The 18,939-nt window shown below is 39.1% G+C and overlaps 1 protein-coding gene across 3 annotated transcripts; it reads left to right on the forward strand.

The window, feature by feature from the left end:
• Nucleotides 1-714: 714 nt before the first annotated feature.
• slc2a15b (solute carrier family 2 member 15b) lies at nucleotides 715-18,469 on the forward strand. Of its 3 annotated transcripts, none has more exons than XM_079680572.1 (12): nucleotides 715-1,241; nucleotides 4,653-4,751; nucleotides 8,488-8,648; nucleotides 8,788-8,912; nucleotides 9,411-9,556; nucleotides 10,015-10,147; nucleotides 10,381-10,568; nucleotides 12,567-12,677; nucleotides 13,639-13,740; nucleotides 14,513-14,588; nucleotides 15,740-15,867; nucleotides 17,371-18,469. In XM_079680572.1, exons 1-12 carry the CDS (start codon nucleotides 1,191-1,193, stop codon nucleotides 17,590-17,592), a joined length of 1,542 nt encoding a protein of 513 aa, XP_079536698.1. In that variant the 5' UTR covers nucleotides 715-1,190; the 3' UTR covers nucleotides 17,593-18,469. The 3 variants fall into 3 exon arrangements, with proteins under 3 accessions (XP_079536698.1, XP_079536699.1, XP_079536700.1); XM_079680573.1 differs by lacking the exon at nucleotides 715-1,241 and adding an exon at nucleotides 2,354-2,514; XM_079680574.1 differs by lacking the exon at nucleotides 715-1,241 and adding an exon at nucleotides 3,127-3,239.
• Nucleotides 18,470-18,939: the final 470 nt, after the last annotated feature.

Raw genomic sequence — 18,939 nt, forward strand, 5'->3', positions numbered from 1 at the left:
GGCATATGGTGAGATCTCAGATTTGGCGTAGAGCTGTTGAGGCATGGACCGGTGATATACAAGTGAAGATTTGGGGGACGATTGGACCGTGTCCATTGGACTTATAGCGACATCATGTTTTATGGCGAGGGATGCGTTTCCATGGAAACGGCATATGGTGAGATCTCAGATTTGGCGTAGAGCTGTTGAGGCATGGACCGGTGATATACAAGTGAAGATTGGGGGACGATTGGACCGTGTCCATTGGACTTATAGCGACATCATGTTTTATGGCGAGGGATGCGTTTCCATGGAAACGGCATATGTTGAGATCTCAGATTTGGCGTAGAGCTGTTGAGGCATGGACCGGTGATATACAAGTGAAGATTGGGGGACGATTGGACCGTGTCGATGGGACTTATCCGTCGCCATGGCAACGGCATTCGATGACACCCCATACTATGCTTAGATGCGTTGATGGCTACATCGTTACCAAACCTGAGAAGTTCTAGGCTTTTTGGAGTATTTTCACTGAAGTTATGAGAAAACGGTGTTTCAAGGCGAGTATTGTGTTGCCATGGCAACGGCATTTGAAGAAATCTCAAAACTGTCCCGTAGATGTCTTCATGGCTGGACTGTTTGCACGGTTATGGCTAGAAAGGATCCGTCTAGTGTAAATATGACGTCACGTTCTCGTTGTAACTCTCGTTGTAATCTGAGCGGCTCGGAAACACATCTACAGCAGTAACATGATGCAACATACACATTAATGCAGCAGCAATATTAATAGAGAAACATCAGACTTAATAGTAAAACACTGCAAGGGAACATTTTATTGCACCAGGAGCTATCTTGGGACTTTTACTGCGACAACGTTGACATGCCTGTGAATAAAAAATAAACCATAGTGTTGGTGATCTACAGTGTTGTCATTCTTCTTTGAACACCAACAAGACCGCTAACACCCTATTTCAATAATCACACTCCCTGTCATTGACATAATTAATAGATAGTTTAGCTTCTCACCATCATTTGCTGTGGCCAACTGATGTTAACGATCGTAACTGAAAGGCTGCCTGCCAAACGTAAACATTCAGCCACGTGACATTCAGCCAAACTCTCGCGAGAGTTTTACACAAGACGGATCCTTTCTAGCCATAACCCTGTTTGCACCGTTTGCACACTGCTATCTGAAGTCTGCTGCTCTGTGCATGTCAGTTGGAGTGATGACATCATCGTGTTCCATTAAACAGGCTTTTATAGTTGAGTTAACGAGCTCTGTAGAGATCAAAGGCTTCATTGTTCTGAATGAGAGATAAACCTCTTACATGTGAACGTTTTGTGGAAGAACCGTAACAGATATCTGTGAAATTTCAAAACGTGAAGCATGTCAAGGAAGTTGAGTATCTGAGGTGTAATTTTTGTCTAGTTTCGGGTTAATAATGTGGCCGTTTTGGCAGTTTAACTAAAGGTGTGCGGCTGCTGCTGTGAGGAAATATCTGCCTGAAATTACAATGGGGTTTAATGGAGGAATGTTGAACGTTTTTGTCACTTCATGCCCTCAAAAAGCATTTTGTTTAATTATTTTTTGTTTAATTATTTGTCATTTTCCAAGCTACGAGATGTTTTCCTACGTTTGTCATGATAAATTATGTCTCAGGAATGTAGGGTTTGGGAATTATGGCAGTTTAAAAAAAAATATGAATGCGAATCACACACTCTAGTTAATGTTAAAATGTGAAGAAAACCTCTAAAACAAGGTCTGAACAATGTTTAATATCTCTAAAAGTAAGAATCAGATTTAAAAGTTGTTTTACAGAAATAATGTCAGAAAGATATGTAACATTTTAAAGTTGGAATGAGGTGTCTGAGTGAAAGTATGAATGAACAGTTAGCAGTTGAATTGCATGAAAATGTATGCTGTTAACAGCATTCCCACTAAATTATTGAATATTTGAAATGTTTATAGAAGGCTATTGTAATGTTAGACCCTTATTATATAACAGTCTAATCTTATACTGTCAAGTAATTGATCAAAGCTCATGCTTAAATCTGTGAGTGTTGGGCACCTTCACCCGGAAGGGGGGATCCCAACACTTATACTTGTTCTGAGCCAGGACCAGTGTTTACTAATCCTGAACACGCCCCTGTTAGTCACGTTAGTCATAGGCTGTTTAATAACAACTGTGCGCGCTTTGGGACGCAGGATGAAGCCACTTGGCTCATGTGATTGCTTATGGACCGGGGGAAAAGACCTCACGCCTGGGGTGGGCCTGATCTGCGATGCGCTGCGCTGCGAGGATTGGAGATCCGGAGTTTGACAGGCTGGTTAATTCCGCCCATCAACACGACACGCCTCCTCTGGTCCCAGGAGCATGTCTGAAAACTACAAATTGGGGAGTGAAGAGTTGGATAAAGTTGTGCGGATGAGATTATTTATAATCTAAAAACGAGCAGAGCACACAAGGGGAGTAATTATAGATGACTTAAATGGCGGAGGAAATACTTCTGGAAAGCGATGGAAAACACGGCACGGTGAGTGTTCAAATGTGACTTTTATTATGGACGGTCGATTGACATGTAGTCAAATATCATATTTTTCTGTTGCATTATACAGCATTTGGATTATTTTGTGAGATGTTCCTGATTTGGATTTGGCGTTTTTAACCATCAGCTCTTCATGCTGTCAACACAGACATGTTTATGTGGCCTATAAATGGAAATACTGTATGTTTATACAAATATCCAGATTTGAATAAGGATCATATTATCAGCTGCTACAATTTGCATTTCACTATAAAATGATTTAAAACAGGCTTTAATTTCTTTAAAATCAATCATAAATCAAACTAAGAAAATCCCAGCAAAGACTAGTCAAATCTTTGCTTTGACTAAACTGCAACATGTGAAGAGCTGCACATCCGACAGATAATCAACCTAAATTAAGTGCAGACTGGGCAGCATTGTCTCCAGTGAACTATGTTCACGTGTAGTCGTCTGACTCCATCCTTCAGTCTATTAAGCGGCTAAATTAAGTTTCTTGAAGGCATATATGCTGTTATTGTTCAGCCACAGAGCAGAGAGCCTCCTCAGTCTGCTCCTTGTACTAACATCTTACACATTAGCAGATTCCTTTTGGGCTCGCTGATATAAAAGAATAGTGGGGTTGAATAAACCCTGATTTTATTTAGTATTATATAACCTTGACAGAATGGTTGGAGGGTGGACTTACTGTGTGGTGTAATTTTCTCCAACCTGAGGTAAGAACGTTATAATCCTGCTGACCTTCTAACAGGTCAGCTAAGCTTTGTTTGCTGGAATTTCGGATGGCAGCCAAGAGAGTAGCTGCAACCCGCTCCTAATGAAAATGCAGTAGACCACCCCCTCCCTCTTTAAAGACGGAGTAGGGGCTCATGTGACTTTGGCGTGGTCCACACAAGTACTCTACCAGGCTGATGTTATTAATATGCAACACAAAGCTTAAGTTGTCCTATTTTCTCAGACTGCTACACAAGTTTAGCTACTTGAGAAATGTTGTAGCTTCATAAAACCTGTTTTTCCTACAAACCAGTTCTAATGCAAAGTGTCGTATGTCTTAAATGTCCGGTTAGGATGTATTAGAACGAAATCTAAAATGAAAATTGTAAATAAGCCATCTGTATGTAAAAAAACCACCTGTATGTAAATTGTAAATAAGCCATCTGTATGTCAAATATGTCTTATATGTCTTAAATGATATGATGAATTGGAAATGGGGGACCCTGATGTAAACAAGACGAAAGTCTTTCTCTGGTCTGCATCCCCTTAACAATTGTATGTTTTGAGCTGTACTGTACTGTACCCAATATACAAGCTGTTAATAAACTTTTCAATCAATCAATCAATCAGTCTCTCCCAGAGGTAAACGTTTTGAATGTGTCCTGCATCCGTGTGTTTGTTTTACTTCTTCTGAATCCACCAGGTTCCACTAGGGGCCGTTTCAGCTTTGCCCCCAAAGTCCAAAGATCACACATGCAACATATAGGCCTACCCTTTACAATAATGATGTTACATACTCATGCAGAGGGAGCTAATCTCTTCGCAGGCTGCAGACCAGTCCAGAGAATAGACCCAACGTGCATGACATGTGTTTAAGTACACAGCAGAGACATTTACAATACTTTATCACTTTAATTTAGCTGTATTATTAATTTAATTTGTATTCTATTTATCTTAATTTTTACAATGTGTGAATCCTGTTTTTCATTCTGACACTGTTGCTGCTATTAACGCCTGAATTTCCCCAAGGGGATAAATAAAATTCCATCTTATCTTAAAGAAAATGCACAAGCTACAGTATCGTTAATGATCTAAAATCCACCAAAATTAACAACAACAGTTATTATTTATACTAAACACACATACTCTATAAATATCCACTGTGTATGCACATAGACATTTACAAATATGGACTGTAAAGCCTTTTATTCTGACATGAAGGCTACATTGAAGATGGCTAATACTCTCTTTGTCCTTTATGGGAAAATCAAAAGTTGGAGTCACGTTTTAACAAAAACACCCATCAAAGACAAACATTTTCGCTAATACTTAAGTCATGTTAATACTTCACTACTGAGATAGTTTACCATGTAACTTTTGTTGGCATCTGACTTGTTTTATCTTCTCATTCTCAGCATCTCACAAAGCCTCTGCTGGCGGTGGCTTTCCTGGCCTCGTTCGGCAGCTCCATGCTCTATGGCTTCAACTTGGCGGTCGTCAACTCACCAGCACAGGTTAGCCATCACTCCCATTGTCATTCTTACTGCTGTCAGTCATCATCCACCTGAGTATTCAAATAGTTTTCACCCCAAATGTTTCCAGACTCAATCTTGGAGACTCAATCTTTATCTATGCTACGGATGACTTTTAGATGTTAATGGAGACAGCAAAGATAAGATTGTATTTTATTGTCATGTGAAGTCATGTGGGTGGGTATCAAATGGAGAGGCGGCTGAGAGCCTCACTGTGTCATTGATGTCCTGTCGTTTATATCCACCTTCTGCACTTCGAATTGTGATATGCCGTGGTGAAGTGACTAGGCTGGGAACCATTCCTGTCCCCCCCTCATCACATTCAAGCATGTGAGCTTCAGTGCCACATGTCTTACTACCAGTCAGGGCTACTTTCCTATGAAGGAGAGGCATGGAACGAACACCATTTCCATCAATATGGCGAGGTTTTTAACAAGCAGTTGGATATTGAAAAAGAAAACAGGTTAAGAGTCACATTCATTTAGAGCCCTGTTTGTATCCACCTTCTGATTAAGTCAAATGTTACCTTTCTTTTTCTATTCTTTTTGGTCTCCACCAGTCTCTCTAGTTTACGAGATGACATCTGTCTCATTAGCCACTAAATGCTATGAACGTTTAGACTACAGTGGGTTTTTAGAGCTTTTTGAACTTCAAATACCGGCAAAGCTTTGAGTGTAAACCAAAACAGTTGTTAACAGCTGAACAAGGAGTTGAAACGTTCCATTAGGGCGAGGGGAACAATAAATGTGGGTGATAATCCTGTGTAGATCCGACCCCTTGCTTACGGCTCTCCATTGTTCCAACCTCTCATTTTTTAACATGAATATTTGACCAAACTTGAATGATGCAGCATTTACTTTGGTGGATTGGAGATAAGTGCTCATCGTCACACATTTCCCAAATTGCTACCGATGTGAGGTCAAACCTTTAACCATGCTCCATGTGACTTCAGTGTTGTTGGATTCACTGCTGTGTGTCATCTGACAGTAGTTACTCCAGTGTGCTCCAAATATAACTTGGTGGGGCAGGGAGATCAGTTGACATTGAGCTGAGAGAAAATGGTTGAAAGAGGTTTTTCCAGGATACCTAAAAAACTACCTGGGCTTGTATGTCTTAATATATGACATTATCAGAAAAGTCGTTTCTGACTTCCTCCACTCTGTATTTTGAGCAGACTTGCTGCAGCATAGAGGTCTTATTTTATAAAATGAAATGTTGGGTTTAAATAAAAAAACATTTTGGCATGGAATCTGTGTGAGCTAAGCATCAAGAAAGTCACAGCATAATAACTTTCTTAGTTTCTGTTTTGGCTTGACTAGTTCAACAAACTTGAAATACATTTCACTTGAAGCTCAGCTTGAAGCAAAGGAGCTTCTTACGTTCAGGAAGAGTCAGATGATTAAATGTGAATTTCCTTTTCCTGGAATTATCATCACTTACTGTGTTCTGACTCTGAATTATTTACAAAAAGGTATCTACAGTGTTAACTAAAGGGTTCTTACATTGTAGGGTTGCTCCAGTTTCCCACCATGTTCTTCTCCCTTTCCCACGCCTTAAGTGTATTTTGCTGACTTGCCATGTGGATCATCATGTGCCCTTCAGCTATTGTGATTTTTACTTTGAGTCATGTAACATGAGATTCAAACTAATTCTAACTAATTACTGGAAAATGACATGTTAACACATGCAACTAGTGAATAGGGCAGAACCGAAAACAAAGGGGCTCCTGCTGTGAGATTTCAAGTGACAGAATCAAAATCAGATTGTATTTATATAGCCGAGTGTCACAAAACCCATTTAGTTGGCTTCAAAGATCAGAAAATAATTATATAAAAAGACATAAGGAAATGATAAAAATACAATAAAAATGACGTGATAAAATGTGAAATAGAAATTAAATAGAGTAAAATTAAATAGAATAAGAGAAAAATACAATAAAATGTAGGACCCAGGAGGACGTTCTGGGGAAGACTGAAACCAGCTCAAACATGAGGCTTAATTCAAAAGGAAGGTCTTTAGCTTATTCTTGAATGTGGGGATGCTGTATTTCTTACTAATCAAAACAGGAAGCTGGTTCCAAAGAATGGGAGTTCGGTACTTTCCGTATCTACTTTTGCAGACCCGAGGAACCACCAACAAACTTGCACTCTGGGATCGTAATGCCCTAGTGGTGCAATAGGGGATTTTTTAAGATAGGATGGTGCCTGACCATTCAGTGCTTTGTTAGCTAGACAAATCATTTTTTATCAAATTAAACCTGAGAATATGTACTCCTGGTTATACTAATGTAATATTATGAACCAAGGATTGCTGTGATGCTCAAATATCATTTGGCCTGTCAATACGGCAGGATGTGATAGAACTAGAAGGGCATTCAAAGAGCGTAGACTGCCACCAAGGCCATTTCCATAAGTGAAAAACAATGTTTGTGTCCACCCGTGATTCCGATCTGTTTCAAAATGCAGTTTTAATTTTTTCTTGACCAATGCTACAACCTTCCACAAAGTTTCATAAAAAACAGGCCGGTTGTTTTTCCTCTTTACACTGCTGACAAACAGACAAAAATAACAATACCTAAAAGCCAAAACCTTATCCTGCTCATCATCTAACGAACGGGAGAAGTATTTGGCAATAAGGCCAAAAAGGCTGAGTAAAGATTCATGTGTGATTATTACCAGCATCTGTCATCCACAACTGCCTCCATGTTGTATGAAGGCCTTTCCTTCCGAACAGCAGGTATGTTGATTACACACGTGAGATCTGTTTGTTACCTCAATTAATTCTTGCTCAATCAGCACCAGGCTGGTGCAAGGTAATAACTGAAAACATTAGTTGTCTTCTAGCACTGTACACAGACTGCCACTTTATAAAGTTCCCTGCATGTGTTGGAGACATTCTTGGGACAAATTGGACGCACGTTGTCCAGAGTTTCATGACAAATTGACCAATTAAAACTCCCCTCCTTTCATTACTGAGCCCCCACAGCGTCATCCATTCCTTTAAATGATCACGCTTCACTATTTTGATAAACTAAATAATTTGTCTTTTAATCTGTTGAGCAGTGCGAGTACTAAAACTACTCACACAAATTCAAATGAACTTTTTCCGTCTCCTGTTTTCTGATGTTTCTTCTCGCACAGAGTGACTGAATTGTGTCTCTTGAGATGAATTGGATTAAATGTAATGGGTTCTCCAGGACAGCCTGATCTCTGCGGAGTCTTCACTGTCAGATAAACCTGAATGGAATCTGACGGATCTTGTTGGCTCTCGCAGTAAATGTTTGTCAAACCGAAGAAACTACCGCTGTCGTTTTATCAAGCATGCAGTTCAATGTGATCTGATTTAAATCTGACTGTGGGGGCTAAATGAGCTTCTTTAGACTCAATATGGCTGCCCCTCACACTGTTTCAAAACATCTATTCATTCCATTGCACTTAACACTTTTGAAAAAGCAAGACCAATATTGACATTTGGAACCATGGGAAATAGTTCCTCATGTGAGATGTCAAATGTTATGGCCACCATGTTCTTTTAAGAGTATTCACATACAATCTCGCAAGGAAATGTTTGCCTTTTGTAATAGAAAAATGTGATATAGTGGAAAAACATGATATAATATTTGAGACATATCTTGAAACTCCACACGGTAACGAATTGTTTTATGGTTTCCCCTGCTGGACAGTGTCAAATAAACGACATTCATTCTTTCTTCCGGTAGTACATTAAAAACTTCTACAATGAGACGCTGACAGAAAGTTACAACTGGATTCCCGATGACAGGCACCTCACCATCCTGTACTCCGTCACCGTGTCCATCTTCGCTATCGGTGGGATGACGGGGGCCCTGCTGGTGGGCAAACTCGTAACAAAATTTGGAAGGTAAGTGTGTGTGTAGATGATTTTTGGGGTGTAACACATACTAAAGGCATGTATGTCTTTGTTATATACAATCAACAGTTCTAAACATCTTTTTCTGTGAGTGCATTAAGTAAAGGGGGATGACTGTGTGTCCGAACAGGAAAGGGACACTGGTGAGAGCGACTGTGCTGGTGTTTATAGGAGGAGCTCTTATGGGCTTCAGCAGAAGCTGCCGGATGCCTGCGATGGTCATTTTGGGACGATTCATCACAGGAGTACACTCAGGTAGACTGATTATTCAAATGAAAGCACAACATTGTTTACACTAATTACCTAACCTTTTGTGATGTTTATTCCAGAGCAGCATTGTAAATCCATCACTTACTTAATGTGTCATAAAGTAGTTTACGTTTACTCACGCACTAGTGCCTCTGGCAATGTTGAAGAAGGTCAGGTCCTTTACCTAAACAATAACTGTCTCATAGATAGAGGTGGGAGAAATACTTCAGATCTTGTACTTGAGTAGTAAAAGTATTTAAAAAAAACATATTTATGTGTTGATTGATCTCGGAAGTGCTTCTAATGTTTAGATTTCTTTCACTGAGTCCATATGCTATCTAGTCCTTTTTTTCTGATAGTTTCGTGTTTTTTTATTCAACTACTGAATATTAAGCTTGCCATACAAAATTGCACTTGGAACAAAGTTTTAAAGTAAGGTTTTGGTTTAGTAAGGTGAATGTACACATTACTAAGCCCAAGCTAATATGTGTTTTTTTACCACAGGTATCTGCCTAAGTGTGGTGCCGATGTACCTCGGTGAGATCGCCCCCAAGAGCCTGCGAGGCTTCCTGGGCCTCGTTCCCAGCATCCACATCTGTCTGGGAGTCTTCATCGCTCAGGTCCTGGGACTCCATGAACTGCTGGGAAAGGTATACATCTTAGCCTTTAAACGCCACACAGGTGTTATGTCACTGTGTACTGCTGGAAACACTTCAAATGTCTAAAGTTTGTTTTCTTTCTGTTTTTTACTATCTTCTCCACTCTCTGGATTAATGATGTACCGGTGGGAACAACATCATTTTTAATCTATCCAGCAATTGTTGTCAAAGTACTGAATTACTCAAGTACTGCTAGTCCTGTCTTCTATTCTCTATCCATCTAGTCTTGATATTGCGTAAGAAATACACATCACATGCCTTATTTCCCTCAGATTGAAAGACCTGAGATTGAAACTCACTTTTTTTGTTAATATATGAACAAGCTGTTACTCTATAATTAGATGCCAATCATTTGTACGACATGTCCAGTAGAAAAGATAATTGGGTGATAAAGAAAATTCAGATTGCTGCATTAAGTAAGGTGACATGTTTTGTGTTTCCCCACACAGGAAGAGCACTGGCCTCTGCTCCTGTCCCTCATAGTGTTCCCCACCATGATCCAACTGATGCTGTTGCCATGGTTTCCAGAGAGTCCACGCTACCTGTTGATAGAGAAAGGAAATATTCACGCCACCATAGAAGGTTAGAAACTAGATTTTTAATTGTATTCTTCTAAATGAGTTTTTTTATATTTTATTGTATGGAGTAGTGTGTCATGATTTAAAAAAAGAAACATTTCTTGTTTGTCTTCTTTAAAATGATCAAAAATTAAGTTCCCGTGAACCTGTTCATGTTGCCATTTACTGTTTCCTCTTGAATTTGTTGTCAATGGTGTTTTTCTTCTTCTGGTCAAATCTCTCTTCTCTGTCCTGTAGCTCTGAAGTGGTACCGCCCTAAAGGAAACATCCAGGCGGAGGTGGATGAGATGCAGGAGGAGCAGCGCTCTCTGTCCTCTATCCACACCATCTCCGTTTGGGGCCTGCTCAGGGACCGCTGTGTTCGCTGGCAGGTCATCACCATCATGGTGCTGAACATCGGCATGCAGCTGTCTGGCATCGATGCGGTAAGCGTGAAAAGTGTTGTGTGCTCCGTCTGTATTGGTGTGTCCTCACAATTTGAATGTGCAAAGGCCCTGAGCGTTATTATATGAGAGTGAGAGCTCATATTGCCACAGTTCCCAGCTGTGCTCCACCCATCTGCACCTCCTCCTGTCCATACATCACAGACCCATACATCAAAGACCCACATGCAGCCACTGAGCGACTAAGCAGGGGGTAACAGGACCACGCCTCATTATCTCCTGGTCCTCTATGTTAGCGCTACCCCACATTAGAAGGTCTGCCCGTCTGCACACCAAGTCAGACACATCTTTGCACTCATTGCTCCATGTGGATGGAGGCTCGATGCATGCTGGCGCACATGCTAGTACCATTTCCCAGCAGGGGTACCCCCCCCCCTCTGTGTCCAACTGTCCCAGGAACACTGGAGGATTGAAACATCCAGAATTCATGTGTCCAAACGCTGACTGAAGATCTTGAACATTTATAATTGTATTTATGATCAAATCTGGTTATTTTACAAGACATACACTGACTTTGTGGAGTTGTTATGGAGATCTGCAGATCTGGAACAACTCGACCATGGACGGAATATTTCAACAACATCTAGACAATGAAACAATAAATAAATATATTTTATTATTAGAAATGAATAAAAAAATGGGAGAAAAGGAAAAATGGCAATCACAATAAATGAATAGATCCCTTAAAAAACTTTTACATATGACAAGACACCACCCAGCAGTTCATTCAGAGTTACGGGATGCTATTCAAGGTGCCAGCCACTTAAGGACCTAACATTCCCACACATTTGCACACCATTGGCGATTGGGAGCAATTTGTGGTTAAGAATCTTGCCCATAGACACATAGACACATAGACCATTAACTGCAGGGGCTGGTATTGAACCCCTAACCTTCTGAGACCGCAACACCTAACAGAAAGAGGCCCCACACTATAAGACTCTGGATGTAAAGGTCAATCTTCTTTCTGCATATTACCACGGTAGTGACCTAAAGAACTAATTTCTACCCAATTTTAAAAAGCTCACTCTCAAACAGGACGAGGAGCTAAACGATTGAGGAACACCTCACCCTAGAGGATTCAAATTAGACGGTTGAGACAGGTGCAGAGTTCTCCTAAGGTGCCTCCCTCTGGCTGTGTAATTGTGGAAGAAGACCTTGAACAACCAGATGCACCAGAGGGACTACACCAGACAGCTGACCCAGGAACACCTTGGGTCTGGCCCTGGAAGAGCAGGAGGAAGTCTCAGAGGGAAACATGCCAGCGCTGCTCTGCTAATGTGGGAGCTGAGTTTGAACAGATCGATGAAGAAGACTACTGGAAGAAAGGAAGATGATTGATTTAGCATAGATATAAACCGTCAAACAACAATCGTTTGAGTCTATCGAGCGGCCAGTCTTACATGTTCAGTATTGCAGCTTATGTGATCTAATAGAGATAGCACACGATTTTGGTTGTTACGTTCGATTTAAAATGAATATAGACAATTCTTGTGTTTAAAACAATGTAACTGGTCCAAATGCTCTAACTTGATTTCCTCCAGTTCTTGTATGTTTTCTGATTTAATACAGTTATTTGTATGAGAGCTTCAAAGCTGCAATGGTGATAAAAAAGCATATGTATGGTTACTAAATCAACAAGACAGCATTTAACTGCACCAATCAGGATCTTGTCCACACCTCATCAATGATGGATGTAGCATCAGCAAAGTGTGATTAATGAGAACACACAAATTAATTTCAGAGGGAGCAGTTGTCAGACGTCCATGCTGATGAAACGCTGTATCTCAAATGCATGAGTGATGGTCGGTGTGATGATAATGATCACGATGATGAATCACGTGGACACAGCAAATAAACATAGCGACTTTTTGGCTTTTCATTAAAAAAAAAGTTTCATAGCATCTGTCTGGGTGGGTATCGAGGGTTGGACCTACATATTTATCGTGTCATTGACTTCTTTTCACTTTCAATTTTCAGATTTGGTTCTATACAAATGACATATTTAGGGACGCAGGAATCCCTGATCTTAATATTCAGTATGTAACTGTGGGAACTGGTGCCATTGAGGTCATCTCTGGGATGCTGGGGGTGAGTAGACATTACCACACTTCAAACACCAGAAAGATGACATATTATATAACACTATCTTGTTTGGTGTTTATATAGTGGATCCATTGTGGGGATTTGTTGCTCCATTTTATACCATTCTTTAGTAAATATCTAGCATAACAAGCCGTGTCACCTCACCTTGGCTCTGTGATCTTGTGGTGAGTGTATTTATAGACCTGACAATTAATCAAATAATCACCAACACAATTAATTTATCCAAAATATTGACTTATTCATAATGGTAATAGTCATTGATTGCCAGCTGAATACTGTTTATTAGCTTAAGCAGCCAAATTAAAATTACAGTTTTGTAAAAACATTAACCAAATTGCATATTTTTTATTTGCTCTTGTAGTTTATAGTTGAAAATGGTATTTTAATTTAATTTCATAGATTGAAAGTTAATTGCCAAATTGAAAAAAGTATTTGGGAGATTAACCAATCAGATTATAAGTGTTCATTTGAGTTCTAATCATCTGTTGTTAGTAATTTGCTAATTTGTCCTAAAACATTTTAAATTAGTCACACAATTGCACCTGTGGGATTTCTTTTCTTCTTCTGTTCACTGTACAAAGGTCCATTTAGGGCATCGTTTTGCAAACTAGATTATTTTATAGACATTTTTTACAGCCGTAAAAGCGTAGTTGTAGTGAAATCATTAAAAACAAATAAATATCTGCTGGAATAGGTTTGTTGATACTGGTCCATATACTCACCCTGAAAATTAAACTAATTGATAACAGAAAAAACTGCGAAAGCACAAATCATTGACTTTTTTTTTAGAACTCTACCTTTACTTACTTTTTACATTATTTAACTTTAATGCAATGTAATGTGCCAGATTAGCTAAACGGCTAATAATAGATACCTTGTGTTTTATGGAAACATAGGTAAATATTCAGCCAATCACAACCGTTTTCTCGTCTGTGTCTGTTTGCAGTGTTTCACTATCGAGCGTGTGGGCAGAAGGCCTCTCATCATTGGCGGCTTCCTCTTCATGGGTATCTGCTGTGCTGGGATCACATTGTCTGTCCTCTACCAGGTCATTTGTCATCTGATCCTGTGCTAAGCAAAGAATATATTAACAGCACCTTGCAGATTGAAGCTTAGAGCATACAGTACATTGTTTTAGATGGTGCCAAGGGCATAACCACATTTACATAATCATTTACTTAACCAAAACCTGGTTCTAATTTATGGTTGTTGTTTTTGGCATACAGTAAGAACACCATATAAGGGGGTTGCCCATATAACTATTTAGAATAAAGTGTATTATATGCTTGAGGGTTCAGCAGTCTAAGATCCAAAATAACTAATCAAATGTAATTCTTCCAAAACCAAAGTCTGTTTAGTAATAATTTCCCTGTTTGTTTCCCTTTGTAGCTACAATGGAAGAATCATAATGAAAAAGTTAATTTTGTACTTAAAAGGCTATTCAATTTAGAAGATATCCACTTGATTTGTCTAGTCTCGCTTACATTAAATGACATTTGGATAAGAAAATAACCTAGAGAATAAAGAAAATTGAGAATAGCCCAAATGAGCAGTAGTGTGTAATGTGACACATTTGAAAAACTCTGATTAATTGTTTTAAATGATTTGTAAAATTAAAAAAAGGTGAACAATTTGAATTATTAGATCATAAGTAACAAATGTCAGGAGCCCCACATGGTTCATATCATGGAACTCATTTGTTTTTAAGAAAAATGGTCAAATGTTTAATTGTGAAAAACTATTAGACTATAAATACATTGTTTTACGTATGTTTACAACTCCTGACCTCTTACTCCTGACTTGTGTTTGACCAATCACAGGCGCAGATGGCCTTCATGCGCTACATCAGTGTCGGCTGTGTTGTTGGGATCATCGCTGGCTTCTGCATAGGTCCAGGTAAACACTTTAGTAACTCTCTCTACTTGGAACTCTTTAAAAAAAATTCACTCCATACATACTTGCACTGCTGCCCTGTGTGTAAGATAACACTGCTCCCTGCTGGAAGCTCGCGCAACAGCAGCCCCCAAATATTATTTCTAAAGCAGCACCCCTCCCTACTCCTCCTGTGACTGTGAAGAGATATTGTATTTCATTAGTCTTGTAAATTATGAAATCATAACAGCCACACTACATCCATTCCCACAGCCATTTGAACACGGGATGAGTTGAGTGAAGTGAATTAAGAGGCAATAGTTTACAACTTTGGGAGCCCCGTTGAGTGGACCTGCGAGGATGATGAATTAGAACAAATCTGGTTTACATAGCGTAATTCGTCAAACAGACAAAAATCTATACCTCGGCATGCGGACGAGGATTTCTGTTGCTGCAATTAGACTTTTAATGGCTCATTGTTCATAAGCTAGCCGTGATGAATACGGTTTCCTTTCAGACGAAACCTCGAAAGCACAATGACGCCCCCCATACATACCGCAGATGTTGACAAATTACGGCCTCGTTATTGGTTTGACGATATTAAACCTTCCTCCATGCAATTATCGTGAACAGTTAATGAGGACGTCGTTGGGAAAAGCTCATCATTAGAGCTTTTACTAATGCATATTTCTCCTTCATGGCTTTCACTTTTAACAATGAGGAATTATGCGTTTTAAAGATAGGACAACATTTCTACATATCAAATTAATGACCTGCACAAGTCCTGGCTAAGCTTTTCTGTTTCTTGTGGTGCCAAGTTGGACTTTCTCCAAGTTGAAAACATCCTTCTCTCTTTCATTCTATGATCACCGAGTAATAATGAACACACTATGAACTACACACAGAAAAAGGGAGTGTAATAAAATAGCAAATGTGGATTAAATTGGTTTCATCATTGTTCTGTTTATTTTGAATGACTGCCAACAAGTTCTGTGTGGGATATTGATAAACTAATTGATAAATGAAGATAAGGGTGTTTTTTTTTACCCAATAGATTCATATAGCTACACATGGATGCCTTGTAAGATCAGACTAATAGATGAACTACAGGGAACATGTCGTCCAAACCTGTCCTTTTACATAAAACATATATGTTTTCTTCTTTCCTTACGCAGCTGGTGTGCCCTTCCTGATCACTGCAGAGCTTTTTAAGCAGTCTCACCGACCGGCTGCCTACACGGTGGCTGGTGTCCTCAACTGGATGTCCAACTTCACCATCGGCTTCGTCTTTCCCTTCCTAGAGGTCAGAAAAACCTTTTTTTTTCTGTTGGCTTTCTATTTTGAAATATACAACCCTAAAAAACGGTGATACACATCTCATGGTTTAACTGTCTTAAATAATGTGGTGCAGGAATGAATGTCAAGAATGTCCCAAAACCCAGCAATGAGTTGACCTTCTGGCACTTTAGGTTGAATTGCTCATGTGGAAGTCAATGTACTTTTAGTATATGTTTTTAGTTAGATGCCTGAAATCCCATATGTGGTTAACAGAAGCTTAAGTTCTACAACAATATTTACATCAGTACAAATGTTGGCTGTTAACAAGTGACCTAATGGCACGTTGTTACGTAGCCTTTATCTTAGCGGTGGTGATGCGCAGCCTTGGGACAGTCATGTAGTTCCTTTAAAGCCTCACGTTAGATTTGTATTGCTTAACCATAAAGCGGTGTTAATATGTGGAGATTATCCAGCATAAAAAAACGTGTAAGTGTCATAACTGTTTGTTTGCCACAGAGCTTGTTTTTTTTCTATAATCTAAAAGCCAATGTAAAAATCCTATTAGCATATTGTCGAGGGAGCCCTTGTGATGCTAACATCTTGGTCGGCCTACAAAAATATGTCATCCCTGCATCACTCACCACTAAGGTTAATTGTAAAATCATCATCTTGTAATGATTTCTAATATTTTGTATAATAAGTCCAGTTGATATTGAAACACTCAAGTTCATCTTGACATTGCACCAAGGATCTGATGTGGCTTCACTCACAGTGCCAGACAATTCATGTGGGCTGTCTGGTTTTGTTTGAATAAAGGCGACTCCCCACAAAGCAATACAATTACTAATTAAAAGCGACCTTGCTGTGGCTTAAGGTCTAGTAAAAGATTTGTCTAGTAAAAAGGCACAAAGTAAGGAGGACGCGGATCTGTCTTGTGGAAAGGGTTTGATCCGTCATCTTTAATTTAATTTAGAGAAACAAAATGAACCGAACAGCTTCAGCGCTTTCCAAAGCCATACTTTCCACTTGGACTTATGCTAGCAGCTAGTCAAATACTTATGTGTGATGTAAGTGATGAATCCGAAGATTAGCATCCGCTAACTTTGCATTGCCTTAGCTCAACAGGGCGCAACAAAATGCAGTTTAGCATCTAAAAGAAGTGTAAAAGGTTGAGAAATGTACATGATAAAAGAAAAGAATAGAATATCCAGTAAGGTTTATGAATACACTAGACAATACATTGTATGATATGTGTAACTTAAGGTATGAGTTAGCCGCTAGCTGGTGAACATAGCAGTGGGTGCATTTAGCAGCTAAAGAGACATATTTCCTGAAGATTCCTGAAGAAAAACCCTATGGGGAAATAGAAGGAGAATGAATATTAAACGAACATGATTCCAAATGAACGATCATGTTACTCCGAATCTACTGTATGTGTAAATAAGCAACTTGCCAGAACATTTGTTTTCCTTGATTAGACATTTGTAATCTTGTATTCACTGTGACACTGTGTGTGTCCCCACTACAGATGACTATGGGCCCTTACTGTTACCTGATTTTCTGTACTATCTGCTTGGGAGTGGCCCTCTACACCATCTTCGTTATTCCTGAGACCAAGAACAAAACTTTTATGGAGATCAGCCAGATGTTTGCCGCCAAGAACAACATCCTGGAAGAAGAGCTGACCTCCAATGGGCATCTCAAAATGGCTGAGATGAACGGCTATGGAACGCTTGGCCTCCACAGATAAAGATCAAAGGGGCGAGGAGACATACCTACATTTACAGATGATCTTCTTAGTATGTAATGACTGAAGTTAACGTAGTAGAGGTAAAAGGGTAACTTCTGTGACCAAGACGAGATCTGCTGCTTCAAGTTTAAAACTACAAAGACCCATGCCAACACACACACACACACACACACACAGAATCATTTATGTTTCAACAGTTAATCTCCTGTCAAAGCACAGCTCCTGTACATAACGTGAGACAGAAGTCACGCGGGAATGCTTTTCAAATCAAGCATCACTGACATTTTAATCCGTTTCTCCGCATCTTAAAGCATTTTACAGGAGCCGAGTTGGTTTCTCACAGTCCTCTGAGAAGTTTTAATTTCCGCATTAGCTTCACTTTGTTCAAACACATCCCATGATCACTTCATTGTTCACAGTAAGTGTTGAATGCTTTCTTTGTTGCTCAATTGACACTGAAATATGTTCATTTAGTGACACAGCAATGACAGCACACACTAAAGGAAGATATATAATTTCTCCAATGTTTCATACAGTTGTTAAATAAGTCACAAGACATTGTGAGAATGATATAATATTATATTTAACTGTGTTCACAGTGTTCAGCTCAAGGTGAACGTTTCCTCAAACAACTTGAGCTGGTGTTTGTTTCTTCTGTTCACTTTGTCAATTTGATGTCTATTTTACGAGAGCTGGATATTGTGGCCATTTCATTGATATTGTCCAAAGATACACACATATATTTAAAGCTTGTTAAAGAGCTATAACTTATCAATATATCAAAACAAAGTTTAGTTTTTTCTTTTTGAACTGGCCTGTTTTACAAGAACTCTGTGTTTAAAATACGGTGGAAATAAAATGAAGGCTTATGGCTTAATGGCTTATGTCTCTCTCTTTTTAGTTTTTCGCTGTAAGAGCAAATAAATGTAATGTAATCTATATGCAATAAAGTAATTTGCTTCACCAACCACCAATATGTAGCGCAGCGGTTGTCTGCTAGCAAAACAATTATTTTAGGGCAAATGTTTAAATCACATTACTTTAGCTTTTTCGGCGACCTTTAACTGGAGATTGTGTCCATATAGAATGTAATACATAAACCGAGAATATAAACAGACAGATCTGATCTTCCCACAAAGCAAAAATGATTCCTAATGTTGACCTAATAGAAAGTATCATTAGAAAACACTGAACCCCTATGAGGTTGCCTAAAAGGCAGTAATAAGACACCCTTTACTCTGTCTTGGACAGATCAGTTGTAACTAAGAGCTTTATTAATAACTATTACATGATTTAAAAGTGATGTGCAAAATCGTGTTGACCTTAAAAACAGCAGTTTAGAAAATA

The sequence above is a fragment of the Notothenia rossii genome (assembly GCF_949606895.1).
Source record: "Notothenia rossii genome assembly, chromosome: 1".
Taxonomy (NCBI): Eukaryota; Metazoa; Chordata; class Actinopteri; order Perciformes; family Nototheniidae; genus Notothenia; species Notothenia rossii.